Here is a 26057-nt window from a genome sequence, read left to right on the forward strand (position 1 = left end):
AAACAGTCCCAATCTCCTCTGCTTCCAGCTCCCGGCTCCTTGCCCAGCCAGTCCCAGCCCCAGCTCGTCTGCTCTCTGCTTCGGAATCAGGCAGCTGCCTCCGCCGCGCTGCTCGGGGCTGGGCCCAGCAGAAGGGTCCCCGAGAGCACGGGAGAGCCAGACCCCCGGCTCCTGGCCCCGAGCCGGGAACCGCAATAGCAGAAGCCTGACTCTGCCCCGGCCGGAGCATGCCCAGTGCAGGCATCTCCCGGAGACAGAGCTGCGTAGTCGCTCCCCGGTATATGGTAACTGCAGGTTTTTCCAGCGCCTCCTCCTCACGGGGTCAGATTTGGGGGGGGGGGGGGGGGGGGGGATTTTCAGGGCCTCGGAGAAAAGGCCTGTCCCCGACACAGCGGCGCCCCCATGCCAATCGCTGCTCCCGGCCCGGGGGTGCTCGGGCACCTGGCTCAAAGAGAGGGGCTCAGCCTGTGAGCTGTTCCCCGGGCGAAACAGCCCGACTTGCCCGAGGCTCGTTCTCACGAACAGCTGGGGCGTTTTCCCGCAGAGTTCAGCCCGAGCCCGCCGCCTGGCACGGGAGATTCCAGCCCAAGCGGCCACCGCCCGGCAACGTTCAAAGCAATTGAAAACAGGGTCTGAGCAGCACCCGCCGTGCCAGGCGGCGCCCCCAGCCCATCAGGCCCCCGCACACCCGCGGTTGCACACACCTCGCTTACTGAGGGGACCGGCCCGGGGCTGCGGGGAGACGCCAGAGCCGAGCTTCCCTCTTCTGGAGCCAAACGCGCAGCCATCCGCAGACCTGTCTGGGTTTGCCCGCAGCGCGCTGGGACCGCCCCTGCAGCAGCCGCGCGGACAGCGGCGCTCTGCGCTGCACCGCCCCCGCGGCTGACACGGGATCCGGGCCCCTCCCAGGGAGGCGATCCGGGCGCTGTCTCCCTGCCTTGGCTCGGCAGGCTGCGGCTCCCCAGCCTGAGATATTTCAGCTCTCTGTGCCCTGGGCTTGCAGCCACCCCCGCAGCGTGTCTTAGGGCTGTTGTTTTCCTATGACGTTAACAGATCAGTGTCCGGCCCTGCAGCTGGCTCCTAAGGAGGCGGCTGGAGAATTGCTCGTGTTGCCTTCGCACCTGCAGAGTCGCTCCTCGCCTTAGGCTGGGGGTGGGGTCTTCAGCTGCCCGCCCACCTCCCGGATCTCAATAGGTGGAAGAGCTCACTCCTGACAATTACCATGGTCTTGTCTAAAAAGATGATGTAATTAATGTCTAAGTAAAGGGTGCTCACCGGGTAATTGTGTAGACCAGTGGTTCTTTTAAACTTTTGGACTGGTGACCCCTTTCACACAGCAAGCCTCTGAGTGCAACCCCCCCTTATAAATTAAAAACACTTTTTTATATTTTTAACACCATTAGAAATGCTGGAGGCAAAGTGGGGTTTGGAGTGGAGGCTGACAGCTCGCGACCCCTCCCCGTAATAACCTCGCAACCCCACAAGGGGTCCCAACCCCCAGTTTGAGAACCCCTGGTGTAAGGAATTGCAAAGGGTCACCCCTGTGTCAGTACTATGGCTAATGCTATGTTGTCTACCCATTTGGGACCCAGCTTGATGCTCACTGAAGTTAATGGGTTTCTTTCCATTGACTTGAATGGTCATTGGTTGAGATCCATAATGCAGCACTCCTCCTCTTTCTGTAGATTATTATCTGAAAAGAAAGAACTCTGTCATTGGATTGTCTAGGTTTTCGAGTCTATGAATCATTCAGAAGGTGATATGTTTTAGAAATGTTGTTTCAGCACTGATAGCTTATGATGAGGTATCAAGGTTACATTAGTAAAAGTATATGACCTCTCCAAAAGAAAGCTGTCAGTACAAATATTTTAATTGACTTCTGTGGGCATTGAAGAGATTTACAATGAAGTCAATGAAATTTTGAGTCTGGTTTGGTTTCCCGAGCCGAGAAACAACACTGCAGATCATAGGCCAACTCCTCAGCTGATATAAACTGATGTGGCTCCATTGACTGCAACTGAACTATGTTGATTACACCAGTTCAGAATCTGGCCCCATAACCATCTTTATTTTAAACAAACCAGATTAGTCTACTGCAGAGGTTTTCAAACTGTGGTCTGTGGACCACCAGTAGTCCACAAGCTCCATTCAGGTGGTCTGCGGTTAGTTCCCTCTAAGGCAGGGGTGGGCAAACTACGGCTTTGGATCCAGCCTGCGGGATTGCCACCCCTGTGGCGCCCTGGGCCCCGCACTGCTCTGGGAAGCAGCCAGCACCGCATCCCTGCAGCCTTGCGTAGCTTCCATTGGCCGGGAAGGGGAAACCGCAGCCAATGGGAGCTTTGAAGGAGGTACTCACAGGCGAGGAAAGTGCACAGAGCCCTCTGCCCCCCATCCCCCAGGGGCCACAGGGACGTGGTGCCGGCCGCTTCCGGGAGCAGCGTGGGGCCAGGGCAGGCAGGGAGCCTGCCCTGACCCCGGTGCGTACCACTGCCACCCCGGAGCCACTCCAGGTAAGTGGTGCTGGGCCGGAGCCTGCGCCCCGAACCCCTCCTGCACCCCACACCCCAACCCCCTGCCCTGAGCCCCCAACCCCCTGCCCTGAGAAGCCTGCCGCCCCCCAACCTCCTGCCCTGAGCCCCCTCATACAGCCCGCACCCCTCCTCCACCCCAACCCCTTGCCCTGAGCCCCTTCCTGCACACCGCAACCTCTCCCACACCCCGCACTCCCTTCCACACCCCAACCCCCTGCCCCAGCCCTACATGCATGGCACTGTATTGAATTTCCCCACCCAGATGTGGCCCTCAGACTAAAAAGTTTGCCCACCCCTGCTCTAAGGTGTGCACCTGGGCGGCCGTCCACAAAACAATGAAAGACCACCCACCTAATTAGTGGAGCTGCGCAGATGTGGCTCCACTCATTAGGTGCTGGGACCCTGGAGAAGATGCACATGTAAGGTGAGGTGGTGGCCTTGGGGGGGAATAGGGGATAGGTGGGTGAGAAGACGGGGTGGGGGGAATTTAGGATGTACAGGGCTGCGGCGGCCAGAGAAAGGTGACTTTTCCCAGCTCCAGGGACGGCCCTTCTTCCCAGACTCAGCTCTCTGGCTGCTGTGGCGGGGGAGAGACCCCCTCTCCTTCCCAGCCCCAGCTTGGGGACTGCTGTGGTGTGGGAGAGAGGGCGCATCCATCGCATTAGAAAGGTAAAACTACTGATATGAAAATATGAGTTGTGTGCTTTTATTTGTAGAACAAAAAAAGTTCATTATTATTACTTTTTTTTTATATAGCACTTTTATCCAAAGCACTTTACAATAGTTAGCTAATGGTACAAACAACATTTGGAAAGATCGTTAAGTGGTCCGCCGAGACTCTCAGCAATTTTCAAGTGGTCTGTGGAAAAAAGAAGTTTGAGAACCACTGGTCTACTGTATATAGGAGGGGTTTTCAGAACAGTATGTAAGAGCAGGATCAAGATAATTATTGTAAGGCTGCAGGTGATTGAGCAAAGTGTAAATCAGTACCACAGCCCTATTAATTCCATCATAGCTGAGGTGAATTTGGGGTCAGGAGTTCCATATGAGTTTGTGATAAATGGTTGAGCAATAAGATATTAAACCTGGATTATTTGCTTAACATGGACAAAAGTTGAAATTCTTTCTCTTAGTCACATGAAATTATAAAAAGCGTGGAGGCATCCTTCTGACTGGAGGACATGTGGTGCCACTTAATCCCCTCTGTGCCACTGATTCTTGGCTTGTCCTAGGTTCAGTAGTGCAGATCTGCCTGTGGCTGCAGCTTCTATCTCAGCCATGTTGCCAACACAGGCTGGGGGGAGAAGGGGGGGGGGGCTCTCCCTGCCTCGTGTGATCTCCTGGTGTTATGAGGAGGAAACAGTGGTCACTGAAATGTGATCACATTCCTGCTAACCCTTCCAGGGTGCTGGGGCTCACAGTACCAGATTTTCAAATGTGCTCAGCATCCAGCAGCTACCTCACTTCTCAGAGGGCTCTCCCTACCTGGGGGAGGGGGAGAGGGGAGATGTTGGGTGCAGAATAGAAAGAGTCAGAAAACTTGGGAGGAGCGGGCTTCTACTGAAAAATGTCAACTTTTTGTCAACCCCTGCCCCGCCCCCCCCCCAAAAAAAACTTTTGAAATTTTTTGGCTGAAAACTTTTCATTTTTTTTTCAAAGAAATCTCATACTTGTCCTCAGAAAGCAGACACTTTTTTGCTCCTCTGGTTTTACATTGAAAAGTGACCAGCAAAGGGGGAAAGAATTGGGCCTGTGTCCTTTTTCCTTTCATTGTGATGGGGGACAAGACCAGAGAGAAGAGTGTATTGTTTTTTTAATGAGAATTTGTGATCTCATCTAGCCTGGAACACTCTGTGGTGCACGGAGAACTAGTGAAGTTGTGACATCCCAGGAGGCAAGAGAGTGAAAGCTGAGCTAGGGGGGTGGGGAGGGGAGAGGTAGGGGAAGAGACTTTTAATCAGGGTGTTTAAAGCTCTTTGTTAATAACTTTGATGGCTAATGAACACTGGGAAGAAAAGTCCTGGTTAAAGATTCAACAGCCTCACCCCTTGTGAGGTGTCAGTGCTCACAACATCTAAAAACTCTCAGAAGTCCTCCTGGAAAAGCAAGGAGATCTGATTTGACCTTTCTGGTATTTTTAAGGTAAAAATAAGAAGGAAACACCTTCTGTTGTATCCTATCTATCCATGCTATGCCCAGCCATTTCCACAGCATTTGAATGCCCTTTGGGTCTCTCACCATTGCCACTTACAGGCAGTTTAGAGTTTATTGGCTATCTGGTTTTTAGGGGTTGATTTCTTTGCACAGTTATTCACTGTATACAGCCTATTCCTAGTGCCTTGTTACATAGGTGGGGAAACTGAGCGGTGAAGTGATTTGCCCAAGGCTGCACAGTCAGTCAGTGACAGAACTGGCCTCAGAACCCAGAAGTTCCTGGCTCCCTGTCGGATGTTTCATGCACTACTCAATACTGTCACTCAATAAAATGTCCATTCCACGAGCAATAGATACCTATGCACACAACATGAATGTATCTCCAGGGACATAGATGCACATCCACTAGTATGGCCAACCCACCCATTCACGCGTCATGAGCCAGATCCCACAATATCATGAGCTTATTAAACACAATACAATGCTGGGGGCTTTTCATGGGCTTTCTGGGTTTTGAGTCTTTGGGGTGGACTCGGGTCCCATTTTCCAGATTTTCTCTGCCCCCATGAGGGCTAGAAACTGACTTTTTAATGAGAGCCGAGATTCTCCGGGATCTCCTGACTCCAGGGGCTGGGCCTTTAAGAGAAACACCAAATATCATGAGATTTCCTATCAAATCGCAGGAGTTGGCAACACGGCTTTTGCCACTCTCTCCCGTACTTCCCCACTAGACAGAACAAACAGCTGCCCTATTAATGCCCTGAGTCCCATAGATCCACTGGGCTCCCATGAGCCAGCTTCTCTCTGGCAGCGTGGCAGCACTGGAGTTGTGTTACCAGGGCTTCCCCAGCGGACACCGTCCCCAGGGACCCCCCTTAATGGAAGCTCCCCGAGCAGAGGCTGCCTGTGAGGGGCTTTGCAGGGCCGGTGCAGGGGCAGGAGCTGGTTCCCGTCTCCCCCAGCCTCACCACTCCTCTGCAGGATCCCAAGGCCGCAGACTGGCTTGGGATGCAGCTAAGGCTCTACAGTTCTCTGGTGGAGACGTGCCAGGTTTGCAGCTAGATAAGGGGTGATTCTGAGCAGATGAAATCATCAGTCCCACATTGCAGGGCCCTGGGAGAGTAGCTCTGACCCAGGTGCCAGGCTGTACCTAGCCAACGTGCTCGATGTGGCTAAAGTCCCCACAATCTACCCTGTTATCTTTTCAGTGTCTATAAAGTGCAGAGCTAACAGGTGGGTTATTAGAAAGGACCTTTATCTCTCTGCTTTCCCCTGGCTCACTCCAGTCCCTGCTGCCTGACTCACTTCCAAGCCCCCCGCCCCCGCTGGCCCCGCTCCCAGCCCCGTTCTGGGAGCAGAAATAACCCAGCCATGGTGGACAAACAGAGCTGTACAATGGGTGGCATTGTTGACACTGCAGTTCTGCTCTCGTTAAGGATGACCTCACAGCCCACCCTTGGCCGCGTCGCCCGGCCCCGCAGAGCAGTGAGGCTGTCTTTTGACTCGGGCACATGAATCCGAGGGGGAACAGTGCACTCATTGTAGAGCCTGGCTCTGTCCATCTGTCCGGTGTCTTTCTACCCCCAGCACACACATCAGGATGCTGCCAAGGGCCCAGCTCTGCCTGGGCAACCACCAGCAGCCGCCTCCAGCCTTCACTGGAAACCAGCATTGCATGGACTGCTCCCGGGCAGGGGCCTGCAGCTCCAGGAAGATGCTCACAGGGCAGAGAGCCACCCCCCAAGCCAGGGGCTGGGCAGGCAGGGAAGGGAGCAGCCCAACACACTCCCAGACTATCTCTTAGGCGGGGGCTGCCCCTGCAGTCTGGCTGAGCAGCGCCTCCCTCCATGTGGGCCCATAGATTTCAAGGGGTCTAAACAGAACTCCAGGAAGGGGTAGGCAGAAGGGGGCTCCATGCGACTAGGAGCACATGAACTGCCCAGATGGATCAGAGCCTGGGTCCAGTCCGTCCAGTGTCCTGCCACCACGAGTGGCCGGTGCCAGCTGCTCTAAAGGAAGGGGCAAGACCCCCTGTAGTGCCTGGTTATGGGCAATCTGCTCCCAGCGATGGCGCTTAAGCACATTTCCACCAGCCCCCAGTTCTCTCTCCACTCTGAGATCGGAGCGGCCTTTCCCCTGACAGCCCAGTGACGGTGCGCAGGGCTGTGGGGGAGCATTGGCTGAAGCCCCTTGGGACGGGTTGGGTCTCACAGGGGGTCAACTTGCAAAGGCGCTTTTGGCCACCGTTGCATTTGCACTTGCAGCATCAGCACATCCTCCCCACAGTGAGTCACAGTCCCCAGGCCGTCCGGATCGCCTGCAAACTGCCAGGGCGGTGCCCATGAAGCTGCCTCCTGCACCAGTTGGGTGCAGAAGAGGGGAGCATGAAATTAATCTGACGGGTCTATTTCACAGGTTATGCTCTTATGCAATTGTACTCGGATTCTCTCTTCCGTTCTGGTAAAGCAATGCCATGCGCCCGTCCCAGCTGGAGTCATGGGGAGAGACGGAAGTGAGGGATCTGCCCTGGTGGGGGAAGAGAGAAAGAGGCTGGTAGAGAAGAAGAGAGAGGGGCCTTCCCTGACCCTAGAGATGCTGCACCGAGGGCTTGCTGAAGCAGCAGCCCTGGCTGACACCAAACCACACAACCTGCCATGCCATCCCAGGGCTGCAGGGCCACCGTGGGGGAATTGAGGTGTTTCTAACTCCAGCCTGACTAGACGTGTTCAGTGTCAGGCATCCACACCTCCCTCCAGAGGAGCTCCCTGGGAGAAAAAGTCCCAGCACGGCATGGGTGGCAAGTGGGAAGGGAAGACGTGAGCTCAGAGGGAATGACAGCTTACAAAGTATAATTTATCCAGAGTCACTGCTTAGAGCTGTTCCAGAGGAGTTTACAAATTCTGCTGGGCTGAGTGTGTAGGCAGTTAGATCTTGGAGATATGCTGGGTTCCTTGTAGTTCTTCAGGGAAGCCGGTCTGCAGACACTACTAAGATTTTTCAGCCCCTGAGGGTCTCTGTGCAGATCATTACTTAGCTAGAGAGCTGTTGGCTATGGGATTTCCCTGTAACCCAACACAATCCCATGGTCTCAGCAGTGTCCTGCATGGTGTTTTATAGCTCTCCACCCATTCCCTCATGAATCATCCCCAGTACCTGGGAGTGAGCTCAGGATTATCCTCCCCATTTTGTACAGGGCGTGAATGAGGTGGAAAGCAGCAAAGTGACTTGCCCAGGACTGTAGGGAAAATCGCTATCAGAGCCACCATTACACCGTAGGAGTTCCTGGCCTGTGCTTAGGTACTTGCACCATACCTCAGGCACAGGCCTTTAAAGGGACCCTTGAAGTGATTGCGAAAGAGCCAGTGTCCCAGGGATTGGCAATGGAAGGACAGATTAGAGTAAACTTGCACAGGAGTAGCACCTTTCAGCCAATGTGCCCCGCAGCACTTCACACACCATATTCCACAGCACAGATGGGCACAGGGAAACTACACCCTCAACTTTGCAGCAGTGCTGCTGATTCCGGATGCCCGCCCAGGCTGGATTTTCAGCAGTGATATTATTGGTGCCAGCAGGAGCTCAGCCCTTTCTGAATGAGCAAGGGTAGGGTAGCAGAGGGACCGATGGGGAGGGCACTAGCAGGGATGCTTACAGGGAAGCAGGAACACAGCTAGATATTCCATTATTCCCCTCTTTCTGTGTAACCCAGCCTATGTTTAGCAATCCCCATAGCTGGGGGCACACAAGATAAGTAGAGCACGCAGATAGAGGAATGCCCCTGCTAGAACTCACGTGGGCATCCCTTAAGGACAGTTGGTCCTTGGCTGCTGAAGGACTGTTGCAGCACAGAGCTGTCCCTGTACTTCTGCCTTGGCCCTATGCTTTACGTATGGGCCTCTGCCCCTCACTGCAGGGCTGATCCTACTTTCACCCCCACCCACAGAGCCACTGTGAATAGCTTCCTCTAGCAGCTCTCGGCTGTAGAGCTGGACAAAGTTCCCCCTCTCCCCTCCAAAATGGCATATGTAGGTTGGCTGAAATATCTCACAAATTCAAGCCGAATTCCTCGAGTGGGATCAGCCAGAAAAAAAGCAATTCCTAGAAATACAAGGTTTGGGTTACATATTTTTAAATGACACCTTTCACTTTCATTTGACTGCCCCTCCCGCCCACAAGGTAAGGATGCCTCAACAGCTAAATAAAGGGGTTCCATTTCCAGTCAAATAAAACACTGTTGAACCTGGAACAGAATTTTACTTTTTTGTTTTGCTGAAAAAAGTCTCATTTTGGGTCAGCCCACAATGACGCCCTGCCCTGATTCTTCTGTTCAGCCACTGAACCAAAATACCCCAACCTAATTTGCACAGCTCTGCCTTGAAGTGTGCAACAAGTTTCATGGGTCCTGCTAAAGGAGAAGCTATGCTACCTAGTCTTGAGTGCCACCTGCTGGCTCTTTAACTGTGTATATGCAGACAGCAATGGTAGCGGGAGCCATACAAAGGGGATTTTAAAAACACTGTCACTAGGCTATCAAAACAAACCTGTCAATTAGGGAGGGGAGTTATTTTGCTCCCAGTGGATAAGAAGCTGCAATTCCCAAAGTGGGCGGTGAATGAAGCCACAGAATTGCCTCAAAAGAGATTAAAGATTTCCCTAAATCCTTCAACCAGTCAGGACTAGTGCCAGAGAGATTGAGCTGATCAACGGAACACCCAAGCTTCCTGGAAGATAAATACACCATGAAAGGGATAAGGAAGAGGAAAATAAAGAGAGAGAAAGAGACAAAGCAAATCCCACAAAATAATCACTGGATGTAATCTCCACCAGCACCACCCCCACTCCCCCGCAAGGCAACAGGGAGGGGCTTGTATTGCATGCCTTGATTTCCTCCTGCCTTAGAGACTTCATTTTCAACAGGCGTTCTGTAGATGTTGGGGGAGAAAGAGAAAGAATACATGTGCTCTGTGAGTAGGGTGACCAAGTGTCCTGATTTTATAGGGACAGTCCTGCTATTTGGGGCTCTTATATAGGCTCCTATTACACCCCACCTTCTGTCTGGTCACCCTACCTGTGGGGTTGCCCTGTCCACCTGCTCTAGGAACCCATGGTGAGAACTGCTTTGAGTGGACCTTTCCCCAACTCCCTGCAGCCCCCTCCTCTGCTCAAGGTGCTCAGAAAGAAGACCAAAGCTTGGGTCAAGGGATGAATTTCAAGAGAGGTCAGTGAGGTAGCTGCTGCTACATACGAAGCCCTGGCCCAGAACCACAATGCCTGTGAGTGATTTAGCAGCAGGTTCCCCATGAACACATGGTGTGCTACAGGAGAGAGGCAGCTTCCTTCTGTCTATGCCCCAATCCTGACACCACTCTTCGCACTGGCTCTACTCCCCAGAGGAGGCAGCTGGCTATCCAGGGCCAATCGAGACCCTGCTACTGTATTGTTACATTTAAGGGGGATTCTGACAGAGGCACTTAGTCATAATCCCCCAGATGGTAGCATCGCCCCCTTGACTCTCCTGCCAAGCACGTACACCAAGTGCCTGAGTTCGCAATGCCCTTCACACAGAGCAGGATTACTATTGCGACATCACATCAGTAGGGTCATACTAACCTGTGTCCGTCTAAACCCAGCTCATATTCCCTATTGGGGGTGAACAATCCACTGTTTGGTAAATTCCACTTCACGCTGATAGGAAGAGCTGACAAAGGATCAGAAAGCGATGTCATGCTGAATGCTTAGCTGTTGCAAGCCAGATACCCCTGTGGTAACTTTTCTGACATCTCTGGCTTAAACCCTCTAGAAGTCAGAAGGGCCCACCCTCATGGTCTGAATTTTGCCCTTCTGCTCCATGGGAGTTTCTGTCCTCCCTGGGCTTCCCTCAGGGCACCTTCGTTATGGTTTGACAGGTGTACTGCCCCATCCGACTCCCCCCCCAACTGCCAACATCCCCTTGTTGGGAAAATGGAAAAGAAAAATCAGGAGAGGTTCTTTCCCTCCATCCCTCATGTCTCTTCACTGTGCTACACTAGAGCCAAGCTCAACTGAGTTTCCTTTCCCCAGTGATTCTGCCAAGCCTGTTCCCTTGGCTGCGGTTTTGCAACACAGTAGGTGGGGAGGGTGGGCATCTCATTCATCCAGTCGCTCACATTGCTAATTAGACGAACCATTTGGCTAGTTTGCAAATACTTTAAGGGATGAACTAGCTCATCTTACCCACCAGTGAGTGGCCCAGTGTCCATCCTTGCCCACTCTGCAAAGTGTTGATGAGATCTCCGCTCCTGCAGTTGAGGGATGGCTGCCTGGCATTGTAAGCTGGAGTAGGCTTCTCAAGAGTGTCATGACATAGGAGCACAAGTGCTTAAATCATTTTGAAAATGCAAGTTCATGATGCAGCAGGCAGATGAGGTGGGGCCCATTAGACACAGTGGCTCACAACCCAAGCTGGTATTAGCCCACCTAGCTACATCGACTGCAGTGGCACTGTGCCAACTAATACCAGCTGATACCCAGCCTAGTGCCCCCACTCCTGCTTTTCCATGCAATTCCCCAGGTCAGGAGGCATGAGGTGCAGGAAGCTTCCCCTGTTAAGAACTCACTCTTTTTTAGAGTACTTGGACAGAACATAGGTTTTTAACAAACCAAAACAAAAGCATTCTTCTTAGAAAATATCAGCTACTGCCAAGCAGCTCTGGGACTCCCTCCCCCAAGATTGCCTGTTTTTCCTGTAACTGGATCCCTGTGCCTGTTCTCTGTTGGCACTGCTATCCAGGCCCTGTTTGCAGGCTAAGTAAGTAGCTCACATTCTGAGATAAGCACGAGGAAGCCCATGTTTCGTTACTCCTTCCACTATGGCTGATTAGAGGAGGTTTAGGAACAAATTGACCAACGAACCAGAGTTAATGACCTCAACCTGGGACAGTTCCTTGGATTTGTCACCTAAAAAGACTGGCTCAGGTTTGGGAATCTCCCTCACATCCTCAGCCATGAAGATTGATGCAAAGAATTCATTTAGTTTCTCCGCAATGGCCTTATTGTCCTTGAGTGCTCCTTTAGGATCTTGATTGTCTAGTGGCCCCACTGATTGTGTAGCAGGCTTCCTGCTTCTGATGTAGGACTAAATGGTCTATTTTCAAAATGGAGTCATTATGGGTAGGTCTCTGAAAACTTCCACTCAATGTGCAGCAGTAGCCAAGAAAAAGCACACAATGTTAGGAATCCTTAAGAAAGGGTAGATAAGGAAAATATCTTTGCCTCTATATAAATCTATGGTACACACATCTTGGTACAGTCACTGATTAATGATCTGGATGAGGAGATGGATTGCACCCTGAGCAAGTTCACAGATGACACTAAGCTGGGGGAGAGGTAGATATGCTGGAGGGTAGGGATAGGGTCCAGAGTAAGAGACAAAATTGGCAGATTAGGCCAAAAGAAATCCGAAGAGGTTCAATAAAGGACAAGTGCAGAGTCCTGCGCTTAGGATGGAAGAATCCCATGCTGTTAAGGTAGATTCCCTACTCTGGCACTTTGAGTGCACAACGTGGGGGCCCTTAAGGATTCTTTAAAAAAAAAAAAAAAAAAAAAGAATACTGGCCACTCCAGGCTTGTATTAAACTCCCAGGGTTACAGCTTTTCTCTGACCTTGGATGGGTAGATGTTGCCACCACTCAAATACAAAACCCCTTGAGGATCCAGGAAGGCACACTTGGGAATTCCTTCTGTGTGGTACCCTCACGCCCTTTCACCCCCACTCCAGGGAAGAGCTAAGAAAGAAAGAAAAAAAAAAAACACGAAAGGAGATCAGCTGTTGCCACTAGCTAATTAAACATGTGCACAAGCCTCTTAGGACACAAAAATCCCATCCTGTTCTTAAAGATAAATTTTATTTAAAAAACAAAAAAATCCCCACATCTGGAAACTCAGGCTAGTGGTAGCAGATGACAGAACAAGGAGCAATGGTCTCAAGTTGCAGTGGGGGAGGTCTAGGTTGGATATCAGGAAAAACTATTTCACCAGGAGAATGGTGAAGCACTGGAATGGGTTACCTAGGGATGTGGTGGAATCTTTATCTGTAGAGGTTTTTACAGCCCTGTCAAGGTTCCTTCCCCACTCTGAACTCTAGGGTACAGATGTGGGGACCTCCATGAAAGCCTCCTAAGCTTACTTTTACCAGCTTAGGTTAAAACTTCCCCAAGGTATAAACTATTTTACCCTTTGCCCTTGGACTTTTGCTGCCATCACCAAATGTTTAACCGGTTACTGGGAAAGTTGTTTGGAAACGTCTTTCCCCCCAAAATCCTCACCAAAACCTTGCACCCCCCCTTCCTGGGGAAGGTTTGATAAAAATCCTCCATTTGCATAGGTGACCACAGACCCAAACCCTTGGATTTTAATGAAAAAGCATTCAGTTTCTTAAAGAGAAAAAGTAAAAAGAATCACCTCTGTAAAATCAGGATGGTAAACAGATTCAAAACAGAATCCCTCTAGGCAAAACCTTAAGTTACAAAAAGACAAACAGGAATATCCATTCTATTCAGCACAGCTTATTTTCTCAGCTATTTAAAGAAGTCATAATCTAATGCATATCTAGCTAGCTTACTGAAGGGGTAGCTCAGTGGTTTGAGCATTAGCCTGCTAAACCCAGGGTTGTGAGTTCAATCCTTGAAGGGGCCATTTAGGGATTTGCCCTGCTTTGAGCAGGGGGTTGGATTAGATGACCTTCTGAGGTCCCTTCCAACCCTGATATTCTATGTTACTGAGTTCTAAGACTCCATTCCTGTTCTGTCCCCAGCAAAATCATCAGACAGACAGACCCAGACCCTTTTTTCCTCCCCCCCCTCCTCCAGCTTTGAAAGTATCTTGTCTCCTCATTGGTCATTTTGGTCAGGTGCCAGCAAGGTTATCCTAGCTCCTTAACCCTTTACAGGTGAAAGGGCTTTCCTTTGGCCAGGAGGGATTTTAAAGGTGTTCACCCTTCCCTTATATTTATGACAGGCCCTGCTTGACAAAGCCCTGGCTGGGATGATTTAGTTGGAGTTGGTCCTGCTTTGAGCAGGGGGTTGGACTGGATGACCTCCTGAGATCCCTTCCAACCCTAATCTTCTATGAATACGGTGCACAGATGTGGTTGCCCTCCCCTCCCCCCCCCCCCCACAAAAAAAAGCTTAGAATTGGAAAAGATGCAGAGAAGGGCAGGAAAAATGATTGGGGTATGGAACAGAGGAGAAAATAAGACTGGGACTTCCCAGCTTGGAAAGAGACAAGAGGGGGGAAAGGGAAGAATATGATAGAGGTCTATAAAATCATGACCAGTGTGGAGAAAGTACATAAGGAAAATGTTATTTACTCCTTCTCATAACACAAGAGCTAGTGGTCACTAAATGACTAGGCAGCAGATTTAAAAACAAAAAGGAAGACCACACACTGCTATGTCCATCAAATGGACAATAGCCAGGATTGTGTCCCTAACCTGTTTGCCAGAAGCTAGGAATGGGCAACAGGGGATGGACTGCTTGATGATTACCTGCTCTGTTCATTCCCTCTGGGGCACCTGGCATTGGCCCTGGTTGGAAAACAGGATATTGGGCTAGATGAACTTTGGTCTGACCTAGTACGGCTGTTCTTATGCACTACCCCAATGAAGCAAGAAGACATGGGTAGCAGTACTCTTCCAATCATTAAAATCAGTTAGTTGAGCAAAGTTAGAGGGCTTTTCCCCTCAGCTATCTTGAGTCTATTGATGCTCAGCTGCTGTTTGGCTTTGAGACTTCCAGGTCACACCTGCTGTGTGCTCAGAGGTGGCAGCTGAAGAGAAGCACATAACACTAGCTAGCTCCCCTGGCCCCCCCCCCTCCCCCCAACAGCTGTCTTGCTAGTCAGTGTCCTGCTCCCAGGTGGTAGAAGGACAGGATGGTAGCTCTGCCTAGGGGACATAGATGGACTCTGCATTCTAGTACCATCACTCCACTTGTGCCAAACCTGCAAGTGGTTTCCCCTGCCTCCCCTAGGGCCAGGCCACACTGCCCCAGCCCAGGAAGCACAGAGAAAGCATGCTTGCAATAGCGTTTATTGTATCACACAGATCTCACAGGCTGTATTTCTCCATCTGCCCTGCATGATGGCCATGAGCATCACACACAGTGCCCCCATCAGCATCACCCCAGCTAAGGCCAAGATCCAGGCTGCTCCAGTGTTCCTTGGAGATCCTGTTCAAAGAAAGGAAGTTCAGTCTGGAGCAAGCATGCCTTTAGAGCCCTGATCAGACCCCCATCCTGCTCCACCCACTATTTTCTCCTCCAGCTTTCCTAGTCATAGGCTCAGCCTGTTATACAGTAGTTACCAGCACTATGCTGTAACTAGACCAGTTCTCTGATAAATCCAGAGTCCTTCCCATCTTGAGGACAGAATGGGCTATTGTCCTAGCCCCTCACCAACAGGCCATGTTTGCTGCAGATTGGATGGGTTAGTGCAGCCAGTGGTTCCTCCAGTAGGAGAGTCAGTAGCAGTTCTGCATGCCTCTGCAGTCCTGTCTCTCTAGGCCATGCTGTCATGGGCCCCAGCCTTCTCTGGTGGCAATCTGATACCAGTGTGCTCAGAACACAGGGTTGGGCGTTCCCTGCAGGCTTTAAGCAGGATGCCTCTAGAAGAGTTATTCAGGTTAGGACAGTCAGAGGGATGCATGCCCAGTGATGAGTTGAGGCTGCCCTCCTTCCAAGTCCATTTGGACACAGTGGGATGAGGATCAGCAGTTAAATAGGACTACCCCATGCCATAGGGCTGTAAACCTAGGTAAGCCAGTCAGGTTGGAGATGTAGTCAAGGAGACAGGAGTGAATTCCCTGGTCATCCTTACAACTGGCCATGGGCAGGTCAATGACTGAATTAGCCTCACTGGTTTGGTGCCCTACCACTGTAGGGTCACCCCAGGGTGGCCTTGACTGAATGGTCTTTGAACAAGAGGTCCCTGCCATAGGGAGCTCCCCCACAGTGGAGAAGTTAGTTTCAGGCAACAGGTTAGGCTCTAAGGCTTCTACAAAGAAGGATACTAGGCCAGACTCACCAAGTTCTGAAGACACTTCCCTCTTCAGCCTGGCCTGGAGGAGAAACACAGGCCCCTGGCTGGTGATGTGGGAGAGCCCATCTTGAAGGTGCTGCTCAGAGCTCCTCCTGCCCCCTATGACAGACAACAGCTGTTTAGCTGCAGAGCAGACAAGTCTGGAAGTCCTGTTAACCAAGGAGCATCTATGCTTCCATCACCCCATGTCTGAGGAAAGCCAGTCAGTGGGGCATCTGCTGCAGCAGAGCATCAGCCCAGCTCCCTGCAGCATCTGGTGTTGCCCTGACATGGCACTAGAGAAAGATAGCTGCATTGTCAGCCACACCCATTGGAGCAGGAGGGAAAGTGAGCTCCCTTTCCAAATGGAGTGGAGAACTCCTCATTGGTTTGTTCAGAGAGGTGACCTTGCTGTGCAAGCAGCAGCAGGGTGAGTTGGAAACTACTCCCTTTTGATGAGCAGGAAACCCAGCTGTCACCAGGCCTGATGGGTTTGTGCTCATGGCTGATCAGATACATCCATGAATCCTGGCAGCCACCCCACCTGCTCCCTCTTCACCACAGCCCAAGCAAGGAGGATGGGAAGAAACTCACGGGCTCCAGCAGGGCAGGAGAGGGTGCAGGGCTCCAGCCTGGAGGGCCGACACACTGAGGCGCTGCAATGCAGGTACACCTAGGAGTGGGGAGAGAGATGATGGCTCAGGTTGGACAGGCCCTTCTTGACATGTCCCTGCCTTTGCTTACAGGGGAGTGAAGCTAGACTCCATCTTACAGGGTCCTGAACCTGTGGGGTGGGTGGCCTGTTAGTGTAGGAGCACTGGAGAGGCTGGGCAGTGAGGACCACCATGGAGGTCAGGGAGATGAAGAATCTTAACCAGCCTAAGGTTTGCCCTACACTTTGTCTCATGATCTTGTCTCATTAGGGAACGAGATGAGCAACATGGAAGGGGGAAAGGCTTGTGGAGCAGGACCACTATGACAGACATGGTGCAAACATGCCAAATGCTAGAGAGTATTGATCACAGAGACCGATTGGCCCTACTGGAATAGAAGGGAGGTCATACCGGCCCTGTGAGCACCCGCTGGGAGGCAGACTCCATGAAGGTGAAGGTTCTGATGATGAAGCGCTGGTGGTGAGATGGGAACTGCAGCCCTGAGGTGGCTCCCACAGGCACCAGCTGGGTTTGGTAGTTGTCTCCTGTGTACGGGCACCTGGGAATGAGGGGCGCAGTTGTCAGAAGGTGCCCTGCACTCCCCAGGCCAAAATAGAGACCCCTTACCCTGGACCCCCAGTCACTCACCCATCCACCAGGATAGGCCACTGCGGCTGCTGCTGGGGGTTGGTGCTGGGGGTGGCCCAGCACTGGTGCAGGACCAGAACCAGATCTGGGTCAGTTCTCTGCAGGATCTGGACCTCCACGTAGATGGGGTCCCGCAGAACCTTCACCACAGGGTAATCTCGGTCTGCATAGAAGGAGCCATAACTCTGCTCTGGAACAGATAAGCACAGAGGGGTCACTGCAGGTAGAGAAGCTTAGTGCATCATATGGGGCCAATACCCACAAGCTGTTCAGGGGGTCCTGACTCCCAGTTCAGGGGGCAGTGTTCCCACTATGCTAGATCTAGCCCACAATGCAGGAGCAGGGCTGCCTTTCTGAACACTGAGGACAGATACAGCTCACTTCTGGCTGAGAGAGAGGTCAGTGATGTGTTTAGATTTACACTAATCTGCCTGAACAGGTCAGAGCCTTGTCCCATGTCTCCACTGCCAGGCTAGAATCTCATGTCCTGAACCCTCCCATCCCACACAGTAATTTAGCTCCCCTCCAACCGAGGCCCAAATCCTTCCAAGAGATCTCCATGAGCCAACAGAGCTCTCCTACCTGTGGCAATGCGCAGCTCCAGCACCAGGGGGCCAGGCTGGGACACACCAGGGGGCGGGGGCAGGGTGAAGACCTGGACACTCAGGGGGAGGAAGTTTCCACTGATGGAGTAGCTGCAGCGGACATGTAACCTAGCAGAGAGTCAACAAGCCTGAGTGGGGCTTGGCCAGACATGCACTGCAGAGATTCAGTTGAGGGGTAGAAGTGGGAATCAGTCAGAGCCTGTGAATTCCAGCTGCCCAGAAGCCCGAGACCATAAGTAAAGAGGGACACCCCAGTATTGCCCTTCTATTGACTTGTTGTGTTTTTAATCATCTGTTAGACTTCATGAGCAGACGGAACCCAGGGTTCTGGGGAGAATCACTGTGCAGTGCCTGGCACCTGCCATGTAAGAGCTGGCTGGAGGAACAGCTGGCCCTGAACCACTCCCATGCTATTGCCATGACCTGAGTAGAGCTCACATGACAGAGGCAGCTCTGGAGATGTGCAGCAGAAGACGGCAGAGGTACCAGCCCCAGGAGTTACCTGAAAGTGCTATCCCGGGTGATGGAGCCCAGACTCCAGGTTCTCACATCCCTGAATGCCACCAGCTCATTCTCATACACACCCTGGTCTCCAGCCATCTGCAAGGAGAGATCAGTCACTGACCCCCAGCTTTGACTCTTGCAGGGCCAGGCTTCAGATGAGGGGAAGCCAGAGATTTGCCCCAGAGGAGCCAGTGTTTGTTGCTGCATCAACCTCAGAAAGGGACTTGCCAGCGCACCTTGTTCTGACCTAAACCCCCTTCTATTGCAGCTGAGGGACCCCATCCTGGCCTCCCCCAGCTCAACTCTTACCTGGAAAGTGGTGCCACAGGCAGAGAGTGGGAACCGGAACAGGACAAAGGCGTTGTTCTGCTCTACAGGGACACAGCCAGCACCACGCCCATTGGCCAGATGAACCGAGTCCAGGATCAGGGGGGGCAGAGTCACAGCCCGAGAGACCACGAGGGAGAAATGGCCATCTGGAGTGCACTGTGCTGTCACTGGAAGGGAGCCAGGGACAAGTCAGGGCCACCTTCCTACCGGGGTTAGCCAGTCCCAGGACACTAGAGCAGAAGCCAGCAGCTTGTCCCGGAGCTGGATAAGAACCCACCATGTTCTACTGCACCCCTCCAGGGCACAGGCTGGCACTGCAAGGGACCCTGGCAATATAGCTCATGGTGGAGCTGTAATGGCCACGAGGCATGTGCTGTGGATTCCAGAGCAAGGGGCTGGGTCTGTTATTGGTCACGGCTGAAGCACTCAGCCTGAGGCTGGATGGAAAGCGTTGCACATGGCCTTGATATCACACTAGCTAGCCCAGCACCCAGCTGTCTGCAGGACTAGGTATTGGAAACCCCACTCAGCTTTGATGCCAGGTATCTCAGCCACTGCCCCCCACACCCACACGTGGGACCATTACAGTCAGCTCTGGATAATTCATGTGCACAGAAACTCACCTGTGTTGCCATAGTAACAAGGCTTCACCCTATCACTGGGGTTGAAACAACAGCCTTGTTCTTCACAGACTCCCCGGGTGATGGGTGGGGAGCCACAGGGCAGCCTGTCCTGGCTCTGGATGGCAGCACAGACATCGGGGCTTGGAGCATCCAGGGCTGGGGTGAGACAGGTGGGAAGCAGTAAGGAACAGAGACTAGGTGGGGCAAGAGACTGGGCTACAGAGCATGCTCCCTCCTGGCCTGGCTAGGAGCTTTGAGGCTCCCTCAGGGCCCCAGGCGTTCTGTAGGACAGACATCCTGCCTCCAGCTCACACTCTGCTGAGGGGCTTCAATCTGAACCATCCAGCACCATCCAGGGGGAACCTGGTCTGTGCACTCTCAGCCCAGAGACTCACCATTTGATCCAGGAACAGTTTGGGTAATGGGGTAGTGGAGACATGGCCTCGTGGAGACATGGCCTCTAGGGAAGCCTCCAGCACCTGTCACCATCCCCAGGCCCTGCCTGGAGCCCTTAGGGGCTAATGCAATACAAAGACCATGAACGCCAGGCTCTCCTATGTGAAAAGAGCAGCCAAGCAGCAGGGAGTGCTCTCTGCCAGGGGCATTGTCTTGCTCAGCCTGCAAAGAAGGGCTGTCACTGGCCCCACAGTGGCCACCTGACCCCAGGGAGGAGAAGAAGGAGGAGACACAGGCCTTCCTCATGGAGGCAGACCAAGGCCTCCCTTTGTGTAACTGGAGGAGAGCAGCCATCTCCACAAGATCGTTCACAGCCACAGGCTGGGGCATTCAGCATAAGACACTAGGCCCTCACCTGGCAGGCTCCTGGGGCACCTGAGCACCTTCTCCTCATGCAGGGCCCTGCGCCCACCAGCAGCCATCCCCTCAACACCAACCACCATCAGGTAACCGCCATCCTGGGGAGAGAGACCCACAGACATCAGGGCTGGCAGAGCAGCAAGCACAGGACCCAAGGCAGGTGCCAGAAGGTCACTCACCCATTCAGAGACATAACAGCCGGCATAGGAGGCACCAACTGTCCTGGAGCCATCTGCAGCCTGGGAGACCCAGACCCCACAGCTGGAGTCATTCTGCAGAGCATGCAGCTTCCCAGCCACATCTAGGGAGGAACGAGGAGATCAGCAGCCAGTGCAGGGGAAGAGGGCACAAGAGTATTCCAAGGAGCTACTGCCCCCCTGCACAGAAGGGACAGGCGCCTGGCTGCAGGGGGGCAGAAGGGCTGCCCAGGTCAAGCCAGGCCAGTCCAGAAGCCCTGCCCAGCTCAGTTCAGCCATTGCTCAGGCTCCCTAGGACTCAGCCAGCTGCTGGGCAGGGCTTGGACAAGCAGAAGGATCCCTGGGACAGAATCAGTCCCTTCCCCTCTCCCTGGAGCCACACACTGGGCTCCCTCCAGATACCCAGGGAGGGGCACACAGGGCTGGCCTCACTTACCCCAAGCAGTCAGTGCCAGGGAGTCCACCCCAGCCTGGCCAGGATGCAGCATGAACTGCAAGCTTCTCTGGCCACAGACCAGCTCCCTAGGCTCCCCCAGGGCTCCCAGAGCCAGAGCAAAGGGGCAGTACAGCAGCCAGAAGCACAGCACTCCCCCATAGAGCCCACACCACACCCCAGCCATGCTGTTCTCCTGCCAGTGACCCATAAGGCATCTGCCCCCAGTCTGCCTCCTTTGTACCCTGCAGGCAGCTGGGATTGGCCAGAGCCCAGGTGGCCATTCCTGCAGGGCCAAGGGAGAAGAGCCCAGCCCCTCCCCTGAGGTCTGGTCTTACCCTGCCCCAGGAAGGAGAAATCTTGGGCGTGGGATGGAGCTTCCTGGTCCTTCTCAGGAGGAAGCAGAAGATGGGTCTGTGTTCATGGCATGTTACTGAGGGGAGGTCAGTTTATTCCTTCCCATTGGAACCCTGGGAGGGTTCAGACCTTCCTTCCTCTCCAAATGCTGGTGTTGGGCCTCGCTCTGCTGAGGGATCAGCCTGGCCCCTTGCCAAGGGCTCTCTGCTGCATGATGGGGGCATCTGCAGCTGCCAGGGCATCTGCCACCAGGCCAGCTCTGGACTCACTCTTTGGGGCTGCCATAGCACCAGACTCCCGCTGGAACAGGGAGGTTCCTCGGGCACAGTCCCAGCCGGCCTCCGCTCAGTTCACACACTGGGCTGGCTTGGGCTGGAGGACGGCCAGGTTCCCTGCATCAGGCCCCTACAGAGGGAGCGGTGAGAGGGGGAGGGCCTGAGTCTCCATTGCCATAGTTACCAAAGCAGAAGGGAAGTGTTTTACCCCCTCTGCTGTTAATGAGGCGCAGGCCAGTGGAGAGTCAAGCCCAGAGAATCCAGTTCTAGTGGGAAGCTAGGTTTGGTTTCTCTTTGCACCGTTGCTTCCCAGCCCAGCAGGGACCCAGGACTATCCAAGTCTATTGAGTCTTGGGGACCCCAAACTCATCTCTGTTTCCTTTGAACAAATGCAGGAACTGGACCTGCCATAGCAGCTTGGGTCGAGGGAGGGGTGCATGGGATGTGCCTAAAGCTTGTGCTTTCCTGACAGTTTCAAAATACAAATGGAAAACAATTTTCATCCCATGGAGCTGTATGGATCCCAACTTCATTCATCAGGAGGGGGTACCTTTAGAGTTACAGCACAGCCCTCTACCATTGAACTAGAGGAATAACTGGTAGGAGTACTAGGCTGTTAGCCTCTATGGCAGGGGCGGGCAAACTTTTTGGCCTGAGAGCCACATCTGGGTATGGAAATTGTATGGCAGGCCATGAATGCTCACGAAATTGGGGTTGGGGTGCAGGAGAGGGTGAAGGCTCCAGCTGGGGGTGCAGGCTCTGGGGTGGGGCTGAGGATGAGGGGTTTGGGGTACAGGAGGGTGCTCCAGGCTGGGACCAAAGGGTTCAGAGTGTGGGAGGGGGCTCTGGGCTGGGGCAGGGGATTGGAGCACAGGGGGGTGAGGGCTCTGGCTGGGGGTGCAGGCTCTGGGGTGGGGCTGGAGATGAGGGGTTTGGATTGCGGGAGGGGAATCAGGGCTGGGGCAGGGGGTTGGAGCATGGGAGAGATTCAGGGTGCAGGTTCCAGGTGGTATGTCTCCCCTCCAGCTCCTATGCGGAGCCGCAGCCAGGCACTGCCCCATCCACAGGCGCCGCCCCTGCAGCTCCCATTGGCCGCAGTTCCCACCCAAAGGGAGCTGCGGGGGCAGTGCTTGGGGCAGGGGCAGTGTGCAGAGTCCCCTGGCTGCCCCTACACGTAGAAGCCAGAAGGGTGACATGCTGCTGCTTCCAGGAGCTGCGCAGAGCTGCAGCTAGCGCTCATGGAGTGGCCTCCCCCCAACCCCGCTCCCCAGATGGCGCTCAGGAGCGGGGCAAGCCCCAGACCCCGCTCCCCAGTGGGAGCTCAAGGGCCAGATTAAATTGGCTGGTGGGCCGTAGTTTGCCCACCTCTGCTCTATGGGTATGTCTGCACAGCCCGCAGCACCAAGCCTGCGAGCCCATATCAACAGACTTGGGCTACTGCACTAAACATAGCTGGGTAGACATTGTGGCTCGGGCTCTGAAGCCTAGGGAGTGGGGTATGTTTCAGGGCATGAGCTCCAGCCAAGCCCCCACTTAAAAGTGCTCTTGACACAATTGTTTTTGCTGTGACTTGCCCAGGACTGTAGGGAAAATCGCTATCAGAGCCACCATTACACCGTAGGAGTTCCTGGCCTGTGCTTAGGTACTTGCACCATACCTCAGGCACAGGCCTTTAAAGGGACCCTTGAAGTGATTGCGAAAGAGCCAGTGTCCCAGGGATTGGCAATGGAAGGACAGATTAGAGTAAACTTGCACAGGAGTAGCACCTTTCAGCCAATGTGCCCCGCAGCACTTCACACACCATATTCCACAGCACAGATGGGCACAGGGAAACTACACCCTCAACTTTGCAGCAGTGCTGCTGATTCCGGATGCCCGCCCAGGCTGGATTTTCAGCAGTGATATTATTGGTGCCAGCAGGAGCTCAGCCCTTTCTGAATGAGCAAGGGTAGGGTAGCAGAGGGACCGATGGGGAGGGCACTAGCAGGGATGCTTACAGGGAAGCAGGAACACAGCTAGATATTCCATTATTCCCCTCTTTCTGTGTAACCCAGCCTATGTTTAGCAATCCCCATAGCTGGGGGCACACAAGATAAGTAGAGCACGCAGATAGAGGAATGCCCCTGCTAGAACTCACGTGGGCATCCCTTAAGGACAGTTGGTCCTTGGCTGCTGAAGGACTGTTGCAGCACAGAGCTGTCCCTGTACTTCTGCCTTGGCACTATGCTTTACGTATGGGCCTCTGCCCCTCACTGCAGGGCTGATCCTACTTTCACCCCCACCCACAGAGCCACTGTGAATAGCTTCCTCTAGCAGCTCTCGGCTGTAGAGCTGGACAAAGTTCCCCCTCTCCCCTCCAAAATGGCATATGTAGATTGGCTGAAATATCTCACAAATTCAAGCCGAATTCCTCGAGTGGGGTCGGCCAGAAAAAAAGCAATTCCTAGAAATACAAGGTTTGGGTTACATATTTTTAAATGACACCTTTCACTTTCATTTGACTGCCCCTCCCGCCCACAAGGTAAGAAGCCTCAAAAGCTAAATAAAGGGGTTCCATTTCCAGTCAAATAAAACACTGTTGAACCTGGAACAGAATTTTACTTTTTTGTTTTGCTGAAAAAAGTCTCATTTTGGGTCAGCCCACAATGACGCCCTGCCCTGATTCTTCTGTTCAGCCACTGAACCAAAATACCCCAACCTAATTTGCACAGCTCTGCCTTGAAGTGTGCAACAAGTTTCATGGGTCCTGCTAAAGGAGAAGCTATGCTACCTAGTCTTGAGTGCCACCTGCTGGCTCTTTAACTGTGTATATGCAGACAGCAATGGTAGCGGGAGCCATACAAAGGGGATTTTAAAAACACTGTCACTAGGCTATCAAAACAAACCTGTCAATTAGGGAGGGGAGTTATTTTGCTCCCAGTGGATAAGAAGCTGCAATTCCCAAAGTGGGCGGTGAATGAAGCCACAGAATTGCCTCAAAAGAGATTAAAGATTTCCCTAAATCCTTCAACCAGTCAGGACTAGTGCCAGAGAGATTGAGCTGATCAACGGAACACCCAAGCTTCCTGGAAGATAAATACACCATGAAAGGGATAAGGAAGAGGAAAATAAAGAGAGAGAAAGAGACAAAGCAAATCCCACAAAATAATCACTGGATGTAATCTCCACCAGCACCACCCCCACTCCCCCGCAAGGCAACAGGGAGGGGCTTGTATTGCATGCCTTGATTTCCTCCTGCCTTAGAGACTTCATTTTCAACAGGTGTTCTGTAGATGAGGGGGGAGAAAGAGAAAGAATACATGTGCCCTGTGAGTAGGGTGACCAAATGTCCTGATTTTATAGGGACAGTCCTGCTATTTGGGGCTCTTATATAGGCTCCTATTACACCCCACCTTCTGTCTGGTCACCCTACCTATGGGGTTGCCCTGTCCACCTGCTCTAGGAACCCATGGTGAGAACTGCTTTGAGTGGACCTTTCCCCAACTCCCTGCAGCCCCCTCCTCTGCTCAAGGTGCTCGGAAAGAAGACCAAAGCTTGGGTCAAGGGATGAATTTCAAGAGAGGTCAGTGAGGTAGCTGCTGCTACATACGAAGCCCTGGCCCAGAACCACAATGCCTGTGAGTGATTTAGCAGCAGGTTCCCCATGAACACATGGTGTGCTACAGGAGAGAGGCAGCTTCCTTCTGTCTACGCCCCAATCCTGACACCACTCTTCGCACTGGCTCTACTCCCCAGAGGAGGCAGCTGGCTATCCAGGGCCAATCGAGACCCTGCTGCTGTATTGTTACATTTAAGGGGGATTCTGACAGAGGCACTTAGTCATAATCCCCCAGATGGTAGCATCGCCCCCTTGACTCTCCTGCCAAGCACGTACACCAAGTGCCTGAGTTCGCAATGCCCTTCACACAGAGCAGGGTTACTATTGCGACATCACATCAGTAGGGTCATACTAACCTGTGTCCGTCTAAACCCAGCTCATATTCCCTATTGGGGGTGAACAATCCACTGTTTGGTAAATTCCACTTCACGCTGATAGGAAGAGCTGACAAAGGATCAGAAAGCGATGTCATGCTGAATGCTTAGCTGTTGCAAGCCAGATACCCCTGTGGTAACTTTTCTGACATCTCTGGCTTAAACCCTCTAGAAGTCAGAAGGGCCCACCCTCATGGTCTGAATTTTGCCCTTCTGCTCCATGGGAGTTTCTGTCCTCCCTGAGCTTCCCTCAGGGCACCTTCGTTATGGTTTGACAGGTGTACTGCCCCATCCGACTCCCCCCCCCCCCCAACTGCCAACATCCCCTTGTTGGGAAAATGGAAAAGAAAAATCAGGAGAGGTTCTTTCCCTCCATCCCTCATGTCTCTTCACTGTGCTACACTAGAGCCAAGCTCAACTGAGTTTCCTTTCCCCAGTGATTCTGCCAAGCCTGTTCCCTTGGCTGCGGTTTTGCAACACAGTAGGTGGGGAGGGTGGGCATCTCATTCATCCAGTCGCTCACATTGCTAATTAGACGAACCATTTGGCTAGTTTGCAAATACTTTAAGGGATGAACTAGCTCATCTTACCCACCAGTGAGTGGCCCAGTGTCCATCCTTGCCCACTCTGCAAAGTGTTGATGAGATCTCCGCTCCTGCAGTTGAGGGATGGCTGCCTGGCATTGTAAGCTGGAGTAGGCTTCTCAAGAGTGTCATGACATAGGAGCACAAGTGCTTAAATCATTTTGAAAATGCAAGTTCATGATGCAGCAGGCAGATGAGGTGGGGCCCATTAGACACAGTGGCTCACAACCCAAGCTGGTATTAGCCCACCTAGCTACATCGACTGCAGTGGCACTGTGCCAACTAATACCAGCTGATACCCAGCCTAGTGCCCCCACTCCTGC

The 26057-nt window shown here is 52.9% G+C and overlaps 2 protein-coding genes across 3 annotated transcripts in view; both read right to left on the reverse strand.

Annotated features, from left to right (window-relative positions):
• Nucleotides 1-1159, reverse strand: part of LOC102936002 (acyl-CoA desaturase) — a 40423-nt gene extending 39264 nt beyond the window's left edge. Inside the window, exon 1 of one of the 2 annotated variants that reach the window (XM_027829767.3) lies at nucleotides 705-1159. In XM_027829767.3, coding sequence (XP_027685568.2) covers nucleotides 705-788 — 84 coding nt within the window. In that variant the 5' untranslated portion in view covers nucleotides 789-1159. The remainder of the gene's footprint in view (nucleotides 1-704) is intronic. The other variant, XM_043551909.1, reaches the window with a different exon arrangement.
• Nucleotides 1160-14735: 13576 nt separating this feature from the next.
• Nucleotides 14736-20765, reverse strand: LOC102936232 (zona pellucida sperm-binding protein 4-like). Its single transcript, XM_037904238.2, has 12 exons — nucleotides 20550-20765; nucleotides 20096-20217; nucleotides 19912-20014; nucleotides 19101-19256; nucleotides 18457-18644; nucleotides 18146-18243; nucleotides 17621-17751; nucleotides 17039-17228; nucleotides 16802-16949; nucleotides 16332-16410; nucleotides 15744-15857; nucleotides 14736-14890 (listed from the first exon to the last, which is right to left on the reverse strand). The coding sequence occupies exons 1-12, from the start codon at nucleotides 20755-20757 to the stop codon at nucleotides 14751-14753; spliced, it is 1677 nt and encodes a 558-aa protein (XP_037760166.2). The 5' UTR covers nucleotides 20758-20765; the 3' UTR covers nucleotides 14736-14750.
• Between the last annotated feature and the right edge of the window lie 5292 nt (nucleotides 20766-26057).

Source organism: Chelonia mydas, chromosome 7, assembly GCF_015237465.2.
Source record: "Chelonia mydas isolate rCheMyd1 chromosome 7, rCheMyd1.pri.v2, whole genome shotgun sequence".
NCBI classification, from domain to species: Eukaryota; Metazoa; Chordata; order Testudines; family Cheloniidae; genus Chelonia; species Chelonia mydas.

Coding starts and splice junctions, on each gene's coding strand:
- LOC102936232 (XM_037904238.2), bottom strand. CDS start 20,757: ATGGGTCACTGGCAGGAGAACAGCATGGCTGGGGTGTGGTGTGGGCTC. Junction 19,257..19,911: donor GTGCCCCAGGAGCCTGCCAG/GTGAGGGCCTAG, acceptor GTCTCACCCCAG/CCCTGGATGCTCCAAGCCCC. Junction 18,645..19,100: donor TTGTTACTATGGCAACACAG/GTGAGTTTCTGT, acceptor GCTCCCTTCCAG/TGACAGCACAGTGCACTCCA.